General features: G+C 64.1%; 3 protein-coding genes across 3 annotated transcripts; 1 reads left to right on the top strand and 2 right to left on the bottom strand.

Annotated features, from left to right (window-relative positions):
* Window positions 1-267: 267 nt before the first annotated feature.
* EMIHUDRAFT_232841 (hypothetical protein) lies at window positions 268-1,316 on the top strand (the record flags this gene model as incomplete). Its single annotated transcript, XM_005782862.1, has 3 exons — window positions 268-922; window positions 1,003-1,045; window positions 1,292-1,316. 3 exons carry the CDS (start codon window positions 268-270, stop codon window positions 1,314-1,316), a joined length of 723 nt encoding a protein of 240 aa, XP_005782919.1.
* A 4,631-nt stretch (window positions 1,317-5,947) lies between these two features.
* Window positions 5,948-8,202, bottom strand: EMIHUDRAFT_456566 (hypothetical protein). Its single transcript, XM_005782861.1, has 3 exons — window positions 7,147-8,202; window positions 6,988-7,074; window positions 5,948-6,822 (listed from the first exon to the last, which is right to left on the bottom strand). Exons 1-3 carry the CDS (start codon window positions 8,089-8,091, stop codon window positions 6,079-6,081), a joined length of 1,776 nt encoding a protein of 591 aa, XP_005782918.1. The 5' UTR covers window positions 8,092-8,202; the 3' UTR covers window positions 5,948-6,078.
* Window positions 8,203-8,715: 513 nt separating this feature from the next.
* EMIHUDRAFT_232837 (mitochondrial carrier family) lies at window positions 8,716-9,923 on the bottom strand (the record flags this gene model as incomplete). The annotated part of the gene is made up of 3 exons (XM_005782860.1): window positions 8,716-8,877; window positions 9,026-9,373; window positions 9,450-9,923. The coding sequence occupies 3 exons, from the start codon at window positions 9,921-9,923 to the stop codon at window positions 8,716-8,718; spliced, it is 984 nt and encodes a 327-aa protein (XP_005782917.1).
* Between the last annotated feature and the right edge of the window lie 3,969 nt (window positions 9,924-13,892).

Raw genomic sequence — 13,892 nt, 5'->3', positions numbered from 1 at the left:
GACCGCCTGGGCGGCCGCTGCTCTGTCTGCGGCAGAGCGCGCCGTCTCCCGTCTGCGCAGATCAGGGGCCAGGTTAGGGAAGCGTGGGCGCGGCGGCGGAAAGAATTGGCCCCAAATTCTTTTCACCTGTGTTAGTGCCAGTGCGCGCCAGTCCCGTGCCCAGTGTTGTGCGAGGGGGCTCGGTTTAAAATTCTTTTTTCACCTCTCTGTTGGCCAACCCCCCGGGCGCCGGGCGCCCTGGCCAACGAGCCAACAACCGCTACCTCTATGAGCGGGCTCGAACCACTGCTGTGGGAGTGCATCCGACTGCTATCGGCGTACATGCCACCATCGGGCATGATCCTCGACGCGGGAGCCAACGACGGATCGAGCACTGCGATGCTGGCTCGTGAGTTTCGGCGGCACACGGTCGTGGGCGTAGAGCCCACACGTGTGAATGTGAAGCGCGCTCTCGAGCTGACCGCCGGGCTTCAAAACGCAGTCATTCTACGGGGAGTGCTGTCCGAGAGCAGCGGCGCGCTCTCGTATCCGCTCGGCCGCGAGTTTCGCGCCGGCGTGCTCTCTCAAGTGACTGGGTCGGACCTGCAGCCAACGTTCGGACGCAGGCGTAACAACATCACGGCACATTCCGTGGACAGTCTGCTGCTCGAGCGCGGGCAAGCGCTGGCGTTCGCCCACTTTGATGCAGAGGGCCACGAGCTGAGCATCCTTCGCGGTATGCAGCGCACCCTTTCGCAGACTCGCCCCTTGTTCACGGCGGAGGCCTTCCCTAGTGATAAACCTAGCGAGAGGCGCGCCTTCCGGCAGCTGAAGCTCTTCATTCACAGCTTCAACTACACGATGCACGAGGTGCGCGAGACCTGCGGAAACAAGGGCTGCCGCAACTTCCTCTGCGTACCGGCAGAGCTTGCACGTGTTGGAGGTATTGCGAGCAGGTGTGCAGAGGGAGAAAATCAGCGGCGGCCGGTCCCTTGCCTAGCGTGTGCGGACTCGCGCAGTTAGGAGTGCTCTTTACCGGGGGCGATGGTCTCGCGAGATCGTGGAGGTTACTCCTTGTGCATTGCCGCAAGGCACTCGGACTCCTAGCCGGCACATACTGTAACGACGCGTGTGGGTGTGCACAAGTTATGTGAATATGATGTGAGTTATTGTGTTTCGAGGATACGCTCATTTTCCCGACTATCTCTTTCGACCTATTCCCGCCTCCCACTCGCACAGACGCACGCTCCTCTCCACGAGTGTGGAGTGAGCAGTTTTTGTTTGTGTGACTGCGATCTGCGTGTGCGTGGAGCTCCGCTGTGTCGTGTGTCGACTAACCGGCGACTATCTCGATGGGAAAGATATTTAGGTCTTTCCACACACCCCGCAACGGAAAGACGAGCCATCATTGATCTACTGGAAGCACAAGAGCCTACGCCGCGCTGTCGGAGTCGCCCCACCCCTCCTCTCGCAACTCGCCCATCAGCCGATTGTACTTTTGCGAGCACTCGGCCAGCGCGAGGTTTGCTCTGTCCTTGCGCCGCCCCCACTCCGCCGCCGCGTCCGCATCGCCCGCGTCGAGGGCCCTCCCCTCGGCCGTCATGCAGTCGGAGATCTCTGTGAGGACCGGGTTGGCCTCGACGAGCTGGTCGGTGAAGAGCCTCACGCGCCGCTGGTGGAAGGCCGCCTCCGCGTCGCGCCCCTGCTCGGCCGCCCGCTCGCTGTCGAGCATCGCCTTGCTCACCTGCGGGCGAAGGAGCGCAGAGGGGGTTCGGTCGTCGGCGCGCCGGGAGCCAGCCTCGCGAGGGAGAGAGGCGGCCGCCGCCACACCTCGATGGAGAGGAAGAGGGTCAAAAAGTTGCGGATCCCGAAGCCGCCGCAGCCGGGGCGGATCGGCTGGGGCGCGCCGCCCGCGCCGCTGCACTCTGCGCAGACGCGCTGTATGAACTCGAGGAAGGGCGCCTCGGTGCCGGGCTCTCGCTGCAGCACCACGCTCGTGAAGATCTGCAGCAGCACGTCCTCGCCTGCTCGGGGCAGGCGCGCGTGAGCTGCCGAGCCCCCCGCGCCCGCCCCCGCGCCCACCCCACCCGACTTCACCCTGCACGTCGATCAGAATCTGGTTGCGCACGATGCTCAGGTAGGTCGCCTCGGAGAGCTGAGGCCCGAGCAGCTTCCACAGGTTGACGTACACGCTGCGGCACACCACTCGCCCAACCATCTCCCGCGTCGCCGCCGGTGCGTCACGGTAGCCAACCACGCCGCCAAGCGCCGCGTCGATGGCCGCCGCGTCGGCGTCGAGGCTGAGCGCGCCCGCCGCGTCGAGGAGGCCTGTGCGGGGCACGGGCGTGGACGTGTCACGGACAGTGCCCCCTGCAGCTCGCCCCACATGCGTGGCGCGAGGAGGGCCTGCGGCGCGCAACGCGGCGACGAGCTCAAGCGCGAGCGGCTCGGCGAGGCCGGAGGGGCAGCCGTCGCGCCGCAGCTCCGTGTCGACGCTCACGAGCGACTCCGGCTCGAGCAGCCCGTAGTACGTGCGCGGGATGTTGAGGAAGGTGACTCCCTCGCCGGTGACGGCGCGCATCCGGTTGGCGCGCTGCACGTAGGCGGGCAGCGAGGCGACGCGCGACGCGACGTGCTGCACGCCCTGCCCGATCTCCTCGAGGTACCAGTGCACGTGCCCCACCGGGCTCAGCGCGTTGTTGGTCGGCAGAAAGACTTGGGCGCGGTCGGTGAGCACCGCCTGCGGGGACGAGGCGCGGACGCGTCCTGGACGTGTCTCCTCGCGGCGCGGGGCCGGCCACCACCCCGCACCTGCGGGTCGGCGGTGAGGAGGGGCGAGGTGTTGCCCGTGACGGTGGACTCGATCTGGGCCTCGCCCGCCGCGACCACGCCCGCGTTGAAGTCGACCTGCGGCAAGGGCTGCGAGGAGGGTCGAGGCAAGGAGCCCGAGCAGCGCCACGCCTGCCAGGAGAGGCCCCCGCCTTTGGCGTGAAGCCGAGCGTCTCCTCGAGCGTGCGCAGGAAGCCGACGCGCGACCGCACGTTGCTCACCTACTCGCGCGCGCTCGCGGCGGTCGGCGGTGCTGCCTCCCCTCGACCAGCCAGCCGGCCGAGGCCCTCATCTCGCCCAGTGGTCGCAGTACGCCGGAGCGGCGTCCGCCTCGAAGGCAGCAGCCACCGGCTCGAGCCCGGGCAGCGGGAGAGCCGCCCCGCCCTCCCCGCCCTCCGCCGCACCCTCCGCCGCACCCTCCGCCTCGCTTGGCCGCTCCACAAATCGGAGCCGTGTGCCGACGTCGGGCTCCGAGCCGGGCTCACCTTGGTAGTAGGCGAAGGCCTGCGGGAAGGGTCCGAGAAGGGTCAGGGAAGGGGCCGTCTGGGCGAGGGCTCGCCCGGCGACGAGGGTGAAGGCCTCGAAGACGCGCGTGCCGTCCGGGTGGAGGAGGGGCGGGCCGGCGACCAGCTTCGGGTGCAGCGCCTCGTACCGCCCGACCACAGCCTCCAGCTCGCCCCGCTCCACCTCGAAGCCGAGCACGCCGACCCCCTGCGCGCCGCCGTGCGACGACATGTGCCTCTCGAGGTGCGAGCGGGCAAAGTGGTCCGGCTCCGCGGCGCATGTGGGCGAAGGCCCTGTGCCGGCGCCGCCAGCCTCGCTGCGGCACGTCACGACGAACCGCGCGCCGTGCGGGTCGACTGTCGAGAGGAGGAGCGAGCGCGTCTCGCGGCCCTCGTGCTGTGCGGTGATGCGCCAGCCAAAGGCATACAGCATCTGCTCCACCAGGTCGCGGCCGTGCACCTGGAACGCCGCCGGGTCCGCGGATGGGCCCAACGCGAGCCACGCCTCGCGTGCGGCGCCCACGTCATCGGCGGAGCCGGTCGCGTTGACTTTTGCAAACTCATTCAGCCGGTCCTCGATGGCCTTGTAGTGCGAGAGTGGCTGCAGCTTGTCGACGAAAAAGTGCAGGTGGTCGTACTGGCACACCGAAATTCTCGCAAGCGGCTGCGTGCCGTCCACCGTTTCCTCTGCGGTGCAAAGCTGCGAGGCCGGAGCGGAGAGGAGCGGCGAGCGCAGGCGTCGATGCCGAGTCGAAGCCGATGGGCCTGCGACCGAAAAGCCGTGCGCCGAGCCGACCACTAGCAGCAACATGAAGCACAAAGCTGCAGGCCGCTCCGCCGAGTAAGACACACTCAAGCAAAAGAATTCTCACGGCGAATTGATGGACTGCTTCCAAAATCCTGCTCGCGTGCAGGTGGGGACCTTGTCCTCGTCCCATCCCTCGTTTGGCGTGTCTGTTTTCTTTCTTTCTTTCTTTCTGCTCCCCATCGTTCTTCCAAAATCCTGCTCGTGCAGGTGGGGACCTTGTCCTCGTCCCATCCCTCGTTTGGCGTGTCTGTTTTCTTTCTTTCTTTCTTTCTGCTCCCCATCGTTCTTCCAAAATCCTGCTCGTGCAGGTGGGGACCCTGTCCTCGTCCCATCCCTCGTTTGGCTTGGCTGTTTTCTTTCTTTCTTTCTTTCTGCTCCCCATCCCTCCCTTGGGTTGTCTGTTTTCTTTCTTTCTTTCTTTGCTCCGCATCCTCGCGGCAATCGGGCCTTCAGGTTGAAACGACGGGCAAGGGTGGGGGGCGTGTTGGATCTCCCTCCTGTAATGAGGATTCGCAACCGCTGGAAGAGAGTTTTCTAAAATCTCTCTCTCTCTCTCAACCGCTGTAGTCTTCACTACGACAATAGACATCACCGGGTCCGGGAGGGGAGAAGGCGAATCCGACCGGGGGGTATTGCTGAGGCTTGCCTCAGAGGCTTGCCTCAGAAATCCCAAGGCTCGCTAGCATCTCGCTCCGCGTCCGCGCCGCAGCTTCTCGTCCAACGTGGCATCCTTGTACTCGCGCCACAGCGCCGACTCACACTTACGGCTCACGCCGCTCCTATTCACAGACATGCGCTGTCGTTAGCTCTGAGCATCACCTGCCTCCATTGACTGCGGCGTGAGCGCGGCGCCCTTTGCAGTGCGCCCGGAAGGCGGGGTAGGAGAGCGCAGCTATCCCCGCAGTGCTCGCCGCAAGGTGTGCGCTCCGGAGGATCGATTCCCGCGTCGCGCAGCCGGCCGCTGGCGGCACGACGCGTGGAGTGGGGAAGGCACCCGCATGCGCCGCGCCAATCTCCGGCAGGATCGCCGACTTGGTTCGGCCGCGACGCCCTCCAGCGCCCTTGTCTGCCACAAACGCCTTTGTCTCGGCCGAGCTGCTGTCGGTTGCAAGGCCACTGCTGCCGTCGGATGCAAGGCCACTGCCTGCCACAGGTGGCTCCATCGCGGTCTCACTGCTCGCACACCAGGCAATGGCAAAGAGGAGAGCGGCCACGCATGCCCATAGGTGCGAGAGCAATTTAGAGGTGACAGATATCGCTACGCCATCTTTGTCGACCGCGTCGTAGTCAGGCGGCAGCAGTAGCATGCATGGCGGGGGCGCCGGTGGGAGCAAGGGAGGAGCCGAAGCGGGCACGCTCGTTTGGACCATTCTGCCGGCGAGGATAACAGCGAGGACGGTCCCAGCACCCGCGAGAGCGGTTGCGAAGCGAGCGCTTTTGTGCCATGCGTGGGCCTGCTGTTCGCGGCGCTGCGCCGCCCCCCTCGCCGCCCTGCCTCGCGCGGCGGCCTGGATGACGCACGCCTCCCGATCCAGACAGGCGTCGATAAGGCAGCTAGTGGTCAGTGGAGGGGTGACAAAGGTGTAGCTGCCGTCCTCGGCGGGGACGGCGTCGAAGCCTGGCCAGCTTTGCGCCGACCACGAGAGGCTGTCGCTCAGCGTGATCTCTGACATCCGCGCGCGCCACAATGCCACGGAAAAACGGACACGGCTAACGCTAGTAATTCTCTTGCTTTTTTGTGATCTGTGATCTGTAAGGGTCCGCCCGCAGGCGCATTTTGTATACCGAGGCGGTGCCCGGTGCCGAACCTGTCGGACCTTTTTTATTTGTGCATTGTGGCGCGGACTAGTGAACACCGGCACACAGAAAAATAATTCGAACACATGCACAGAATAACGCCCCCCCGAGCAGCACTCTCACTGCATCACACGTCTACGTGCGTCCCACGCTTTCACACGCTCACGGCTTGACCCCGCTGATGACGACTCGCCCGCAGATGGAGTTCATGTCGAGCTCCTGCAGGTGCGAGAACTCGGCGCTGCCGACGTGCACCTGGTTGCGCTGCTTCGACGCCGACGACGCCCACGACTCGGGCGCCTCCCCCTCGGGCGCCTCCAGCTCGAAGGCCATCGCCATGTCGGACGTGTCGATGGCGACGCGCGCGAAGCCGGCCTTGGTCGCGATCGGCTGCAGCGAGCTCAGCTCGGAGAACATGCGCATGCAGAGCGGCCACTTCCCCTCCTCGAGCGGGCGCAGCACGACAGAGGTTGCGATCGCGAACCGGCCGCCCGGGCGCAGCACGCGCCACACCTCTGCGAAGGCCTTCGGCTTGTTCGGAGCGAGGCAAAACGCGCCGTTGGAGATGACGGCGTCGGCCGAGGCCGCGGGCAGCGGGAGCCGCTCGAGGTCGCCGACGACGAAGCTGACGCGCCCGTCGAGGCTGCGCTCGCGCGCTCGCGCAGTGGCGTGCCGCACCTCGGACGCGGCGATGTCGACGCCGGTGACGCGCCCCGCCTCTCCGACGGCCGCAGCCGCGATGAAGGAGTCGACGCCGAGGCCGGACCCGAGGTCCACCACAGCCTCGCCCGGCTGCAGCGCGGCGAAGGTGTGCGGCGACGCGACGCCCTGGAAGTTGGGCGCGTCTGCGCCCGCGCACGCAACCTGCTCTGGCGTGTACCCGAGCCGCCTCATCACCAGGCTCGCCTTGAGCCCGTCCCCAGACAGGTGTGCCGTGCTGCCGACGGCGTTGTACGCCGCCGCCGTCGCCGCCTTGGCCGCCTCGTCGCCGCCCTCGGCGGCGGGCGGCGGCGGCGGCGGCGGCGGAGCCTCGGAAAAGGCGAGGCAGAGCTCCGCCGGCCGCGAGGCGACGTCGGCCGCAAAGGCGGACTCCCCAAACGCGTCGGTGAGCAGTTCGCGCACCGGCTCCGCGCCGCGCAGGTCGGCGGACTCGTGCGCCTGCGGGACGCGCAGCGGACACGCGTCGCGGACTGTGCGAGGCGGGCGGTCGAGCAGGGGCGGCGGCGGCACCTGCAGGCACCACACGCGGAAGGAGCGGCCGGCGAGCCACGGCAGCGCGCGCTCGATCCGCTCCGGCACGCCGTGCGAGTAGCCCGAGTGGCCGACGCCGCACACGACGAGCGCCTTGTCCGCCCCGCCTTCGCCCTGCGGAGCGAGCAGCCGGCTCACCTTGTGCGCCATCGCGGCGTCTTTGATGAGCTGCGCGGGGAACATGCGGCGGAACTTGTCCGTCGGCGGGAGCGGCGGCTGCGCGTGCAGCGGCCGATGCGTGAGCAGCGACTCGAAGAACGAGTAGTGCTCCTCGGTGCCGTCGAGCGTCTCGCCTTTGGCGAGGTAGCCCTGGGCCCTGGCCGCCTCGATGGCCGCCTCCTTGGACTCGCGCATGACAATCTTGGCGTAGCTGCGCGGGATGAAGCCCGCGTGGAGCTGCAGCGCGCCGTGATCGCGCCCGAGGCGGAGCAGCGGCTCATACGGCGCGAGGTCGTGCCCCTCCGTGCCCAAGCTGTACTGCTCCAGCAGCGCTGCCATCTCGAGCGTGCCTGCGGCGTACGCGTCGAGCAGCGGCTGCTGCTCAAAGTTGAGGTGCTCGAGCACGACGTGCAAGCGCCCGCCCGCCTCGAGCGACGCGAGCATGGCCAGCGCGGCACGGCACTGCAGCTCGACGCACGGAGGTATCGAGTGGATCTCGCCGACGATGACGAGCCGGGCGTCGGCCATGGCGCGGGCGTCGGCCTCGCCGGCGGGATGGCCGAAGCTGGACGGTCTCAGGCTGAAAACCGCCGCCCTGTACCCGGTGAGCGACTCGGGCGGAGGCTCGACGGCCGCCGTCGCGGCGCTCAGGCAGCGAGCGGCACGTTTCGCGCGCAGCACGAGCGCGCCGGCAGCGACGGCGAGAGAGCCGCCAACCATGGCCTCCACCGCGCGGCGGGAGGAGCCTTGGAGGGCGAGCGACATACACACAACACACACTGCGAACAGAGCGGCAACCAGCAGCTATCAGGACCCGGTGCTGGGGTGCTGCCAGCAACCAACTCGCGGGGGGCGGCCGGCGAGCGGAGCGAGCCGAAGAGCTGTGAACGTCGTTTGATGCGATTTTCGGCGGCACGTCGCACCTACGTGGCGGGCCGCCAGGGGCCCGGCAGCAGGCGCCCCCGTGGACGGACACAGGCAGGGACGGACGAAACACGTATTCGTACCCGAACAAGCATGACCAGGGAACGGGGCATTGCACTACATAGTGCAGGACCTGGGGCAGCAACCAACAACCTGGATGGGGACGGGCGGTGTTGCGCAGCCGACGCCAACCAGCAGCGTTCACAGCACAGTGCGAGACTACGGTTGCAACCTGGTAATAAGACGGCTCGCTGCGTTAGGCCCAGCGGTTTGGACTTTCTGCGGGGTATGGTATGGTGCGACGCGCAACCCACCTCGAGACCATACCCCCCGCCTGCTGACAGACCCAGCCTCCCGGAGACCGGGGATGGGCGGTCAGGACCATACCCCCCACCCTTTGGGCCGCGAGGCTACCATACCATACCCCGGAAAAAGTTGGAAACCTGGCCGTACCGCGTACGCGCTTTACACCGAGGGCGCCGTACCCCGAGAGGCGGGACATATGACAGTGTGGCCCCATCCAGCGACTGCATGGGACCCCTTCACCGCCCCCGCGGCTGCCACGCGAGAAAGAGCGCCGCAGAAGAAGAGAAACGGAGAAAACTCATGTGACATGTGACGCTGGGACTGGCGCGGGCACGGGCAGTTTGCGACACGAATGAGAAAACGCAGCAGCGTCTCCGTGACGGAGAGGACGCAGAGGGTGAAGCGCCTCCAACCGGACGCAGCAGCGCCTCCATCACACCGGGAGCCAGCGCGACACCACCCATCACACCGGGAGGCAGCGCGACACCAGGTCGAAGCCGAGCAGCTTGGCCCCATTCTTTGGCGTCGCAAACCCGATGGCGGTCAGCGCAAAGCCGTTGAACAGCGTCCCCACGCCGCCCGCGCGCACAGTCTGCCGCAGGCAGTCGAGCACGCCCGTGTAGGCTGGCTTGAGCAGCGAGTCGCCCTGCAGCCGCGCCTTGATGACGTCGAGCGGGAAGGACGCCACCCAGAAGGTCCAACCCAGACCGCAGCCGGCGGCGAAGCTCGCGACAAAGCTGGCGTCGCCGCGCCGGCCGGTGGGGGAGGTGCGAGCGAGCACGTAGTCGGTGCAGCCAAAGAACAGGCCGAATCCAATCTGCGCCGGCGAGGGGACGATGGGCTGGTGAGGAAAGGCGCGTCACGCGTCGGCTGCGAGGGGACGGCGTGCTCACCACGTCTCGCATCACTGTCGGCGCCCACCCTCTCCAGAGAGCACCGACGCCAGCCACGCTCACAATGTGCCTCGCGAGGGGAACGATGCCGCAGCTGCACCACTGGGCTTGGCACACCTGCAGCCTCACCTTGAGGTGTTCGACGGGCACCGCGAGGGGCGCCTGAGCCAAGCCGCCGATCGCGCCGGCCGCTGCAAACTTGACAAAGCTACCGTCCTCTCCAAATACGCGGCTTGTCGATTGCTGCGTGGTGCGAAACACACTCATGAGGAGGCCGGCTCCGAGCAGAGGCGGCGTTGTGCCGCGCCACAGAGAGAGGATGCCGCGCTGCTGCACGAGCGTGCGTGCCGTGGCGACGGCACTACTGCTCCCCGGCATTGTCTGGAGCTGCACTCGCACGACATCGATGGGCTGCGAGATCAAGACGGCCAGGCCGCCGCCGCACGCACCGCTGAGCAGGTCGCGTGCGTTCATCAGAAGATCGTTGCGGTCACTGAGCTACAGCGGTGAGAGACATAACGGCGGGACGCGGATGTCTCACGAGCGGACGGCCGCATCTGCATGTATCTCCTGGAGATACTGTGATCTGTGATCTGTAAGGGTCCGCCCGCAGGCGCATTTTGTATACCGAGGCGGTGCCCGGTGCCGAACCTGTCGGACCTTAAGACAGCATTGTAGATCCCTGGGCGAGGGTGATGGAGAGGGCGGTCTGTCGGCGCGCTAAACCGTACGTAACCCGCCGGGGCGGGCCGGATCCACACGCGCTGTCGGACCGCCCTGTCGGAGGTAGACCGCTCGTCTAGCCAATCAGCCTTAAGCGAGCGGTCTGGCCGTTGGAATGGCCGAGTTTGGTGGACTTGCGTCCTCGCATCGATCGTGGTTGTAGGGATATCGTTATGAACAACAATCACCACCGTGAAGTGCCGAACTTAAGGTAAAGTAGCTTGAGTTAGGTTAGGTGCTTTGCACTGAGTTAGGTACGGGGTAGCAGCAGTTAGGCACGCGGGATTTCGTTTTTGGTCCCGACGGGCCCCTCGCCGGCGCTGACGTGTCCCGGCGCTCTATCCGCTGGTGTGCATTGCTGCTGCGCTGCTCACCTTAGCGGGGACGAGGAGGAGGAGTAGGGCATTTATTAGCGTAGGTACTCGTACTCGAGCGTAGGTGCGGGTAGCGTAGGAGGGAGATGCCACCCTCAGTGGTGCGCTGCGGGCCGCGGGGCCCGTGTGCCGCTGCCGGTCCGGCTGGACCGAGAGGTGGGTAGCAGGAGTTAGGTACATTAGAACAGGAGTTTGGTAAGAGGAAAAGAGCTCCCTAACTCAAGCTACCTTACCTTAAGTTCGGCACTAGACGGCACATGGGGAGGCGGCTGTCTCTGAAGGCGAACCTCAGTTACGAGCCACCCCCCTACTTGCCTCCTCTTTGTTCCCTGGCTTTCTGTCTCTTGCGCGCCTGCTGTCCAGTTTATCGTCGCAGAGAGAGACCAAGAGTAGAGGGAAGATACACTTCTCGTGCTCCGCATGTGCCTGGTGCCTGGAGAGCCAAAGTTGGACTTCGGCTGTGAACTAGGCCATGCCAAAGATAAGTTGGGCTTTGGCTGTGAACTACTCCCTACGCACCAGTGCCAAAGAAAGTGAGAACTTTGTTTGGCTAGGTGCCTAGGTTCCCTGGGGTACGTAGGTAGAGTTTGTTGTAGAGGCTCTACAGCAAACCCGCCGGGAAGGCAGTGACTCAAAGAGGTCGAGCCGCACTAGTGGGGTGTCTCCGAGCTTGCTGGAGCTCTGATGGACGGCCCTGACTATCCCTGACACACAGAGAGTCACTCTGACGGCACACAACACCCTATGACTGCGTCATGACCAGCCTGCCATGCGTCGCCGGTGCCGCATTCGTCGCAGTGCTTCTTTACACTTTAGCAGGCGGTGGACTGTCGGCTGCGAGGACGGTCGCATTTGCGCGAGGCGAGGCGAGCATTGCTGCGCGTTGCATGCGCCATGCCTCGCGCCAGCGCGTGCGGGAGCTCCTCTGGCTGAGCCCTGAGCGTTGAGTCCAGGCGAGTTGCGCTGGCCACGATCGCTACGCCGAGCCGAGCTGACGCGCCGAGGCGCCGGCCAGTCGCAGCCGTGAGGCATGCCACAGCAGCAGAGGCACCTGCCACCCATTGGGCGGGCAGACAGAAGGCCAGGGCAGCACTGGCAAGTGCAACGCGCCTCATGTCGGAGAGCGACCGTGCCTCGTTCGCCGCTTATGATGTAGAGTTTGTTGTAGAGATTTCACGTTGTAGAGCGCCTCTACATCGCTCTACATCTGCATCGCTCTGTCCCGCGCCGGATGTAGAGCTCTACAGCTCTACAGCGCTCTCCAGCGCTCTACATCTCTACAGCTCTACAGCGCTCTACACTCCTACATCCTCTAATACACCCTCCCTCAGGCAGAGGGCAGGGGGGGGAGACACTGGAAAGGAGGGGTAAGCACTGAGCGAGGGCAGGGCGGGCTCAGATCTCCACGTTGCTCGCGTCTTCCGCGGTGATAAAGCCGAGGCTGACGAGATGGTTAGGAGCGCAGCTGTGGTGCGCCCACCTGCCCACCCTATCCTAACGACCCCGCAAGACGTCAGGGAGGCATGCGCCCATCCGATTCAGTGCATTGGACTCGTGCGCAACCCGTTGGACCGCGCCGTTTCGTCCTTCATGCATGTTATGGGCACACATCTGAAGACCTCATGGGCTAATCGGAGCGACGAGCTGGCGACTGCATGTGTTGGGCGTGGTCTAGATCGACAGGGTTGCTTGGGAGAGCGCCATCCATCGGTCGAGGGAAGTGCAACATTCTATGAGTATGTCAACGCTTTGACACGATTTGCAGCATCTAACAACACGTATCCTGGAGATGGGCACATGCTCCCTCAGTCCGACTACATAGGAATGAAACATATGCTGGTCATCCCCCTCGAAATGATCGCCCCTGAGGCGTCAGAGCAATCGTGTCCCCCTCTTGCGCAATTCGTGGAGCAGCTGGATCCTTACAGGCTAGGCGACCACGAGGCAATGATTGCAAAGGACATGCAACACTCGTCGCGTGCCAAGAACAGTGTGGTACCCCAGTACCGAAGTTTCATCCAAGAAGCAGCAACATTGTCCGGCTGTTCGCAGCACATTGACTACTCTGACCTGCACGCGTTACATGTTGCTGGCACGTTTCCGAGTTACGATTCCTTTTTCAAGGACAAGAGATTCTGTCGCCACGTGGTAGGATGCCTGTATGCGAGTGATGTGCGCCAGTATGTGCAGGTCTGCCAGCAACCTCGTTTTCGCGCATGCTCCTTCTTTCAGGAGACGTGCCGCAAGCAAATCACGCGATTGCGCACCGTATGTGGGCTTGAGGGTCTCGTTTGAATCCATCCTGCTGGGCAGGCGCCAGTACGAGATCCCTTAGTGTGTGCATGCACTGGCCGCGACCACATCACATTGCTACCCAAAATAACCCTACAAGTGGGAGAGCGATGGTTCTAAGATCAGGTCATGACTGAGTAGTGGGCAAAAATCGAGAATCTCTCGCCGCCCGCAGGGCGTCGGCGAAATAGACGTTTCGGGGAGGACAGAAGATCATCACGACCGGAGGGTTGTCTGAAAAGTTTTCCCGACCCTCCGCTCCGGGCAAGGCCAGGGCATGGAAGAACTAGTTAACTAGTTAACTGGATTAACAACCACTAACAAGCAGTTTTGAAACCCAAGTAATTACATAGCTACCAGTTTTGAAACTGTTACTGCCCGTTAACTACCCTTTTCGATCATCCAAATCACCTTCTAATCAAAATCATATAGGGTTTGGGACGCTCGTGACGAGCTCAAACTGCTCGCTTTTCAACCAGCGTTTGCCTGTCTCTCGCCTATAATGCCGTTCTTATGATGGACTCCGATAAACTGTGAGTGAAATTTGCCTTTTTGCTCTGCAATCGCGTCGACAACCCCTTGTTTGAGAGTCGGCCGGGGTGAGCATACCGCAGCTGTCCGCAGGCGCAAAACGCCGAACACAAGAACTCCCTTAAGCCATCCATATTGAGAGGACCTAGTTAACTGGTAGTTAACTACATGTTTTGAAACTCAAGTAGTTAACTTTTTGGGGTTTTGAAACTGATAACTATTTCCAAAACTCATTAGTTAATGACCTGCCCTTGCCTTGCCTCCGGGAGCGCACCCGTAGGGTATCGGGTATCGCGAAGAAAAAAACACAAAAAGGGACAAAACTGTGTTCTACCATGGTTGCGCGATGAGTTTCAGGGGCGTTTCAGCTAGCGCTCAGGTTTTCACTTGGTCCCAGACAGGTACCTTCTGCCATAGTACACATGCCCCCCCCGCCCCCCAAAGAGGTGGCGCTCGTGCTTGGGGTGTCCAGACCCCCCCCCCCCCCCCGGCAAAAAAAGTGGGGGGGTTTTTGATTGCCCCC

Source organism: Emiliania huxleyi, assembly GCF_000372725.1.
Source record: "Emiliania huxleyi CCMP1516 chromosome Unknown EMIHUscaffold_185, whole genome shotgun sequence".
NCBI classification, from domain to species: domain Eukaryota; phylum Haptophyta; order Isochrysidales; family Noelaerhabdaceae; genus Emiliania; species Emiliania huxleyi.
Note: the sequence above shows the minus strand (reverse complement) of the source record. Positions and strands in the feature narration are given on the sequence as shown.

Coding starts and splice junctions, on each gene's coding strand:
- EMIHUDRAFT_456566 (XM_005782861.1), bottom strand. CDS start 8,091: ATGTCGCTCGCCCTCCAAGGCTCCTCCCGCCGCGCGGTGGAGGCCATG. Junction 7,075..7,146: donor TCCGCGTGTGGTGCCTGCAG/GTGCCGCCGCCG, acceptor CGCGTCCCGCAG/GCGCACGAGTCCGCCGACCT. Junction 6,823..6,987: donor AGTCCGCCTTTGCGGCCGAC/GTCGCCTCGCGG, acceptor GACGGGCTCAAG/GCGAGCCTGGTGATGAGGCG.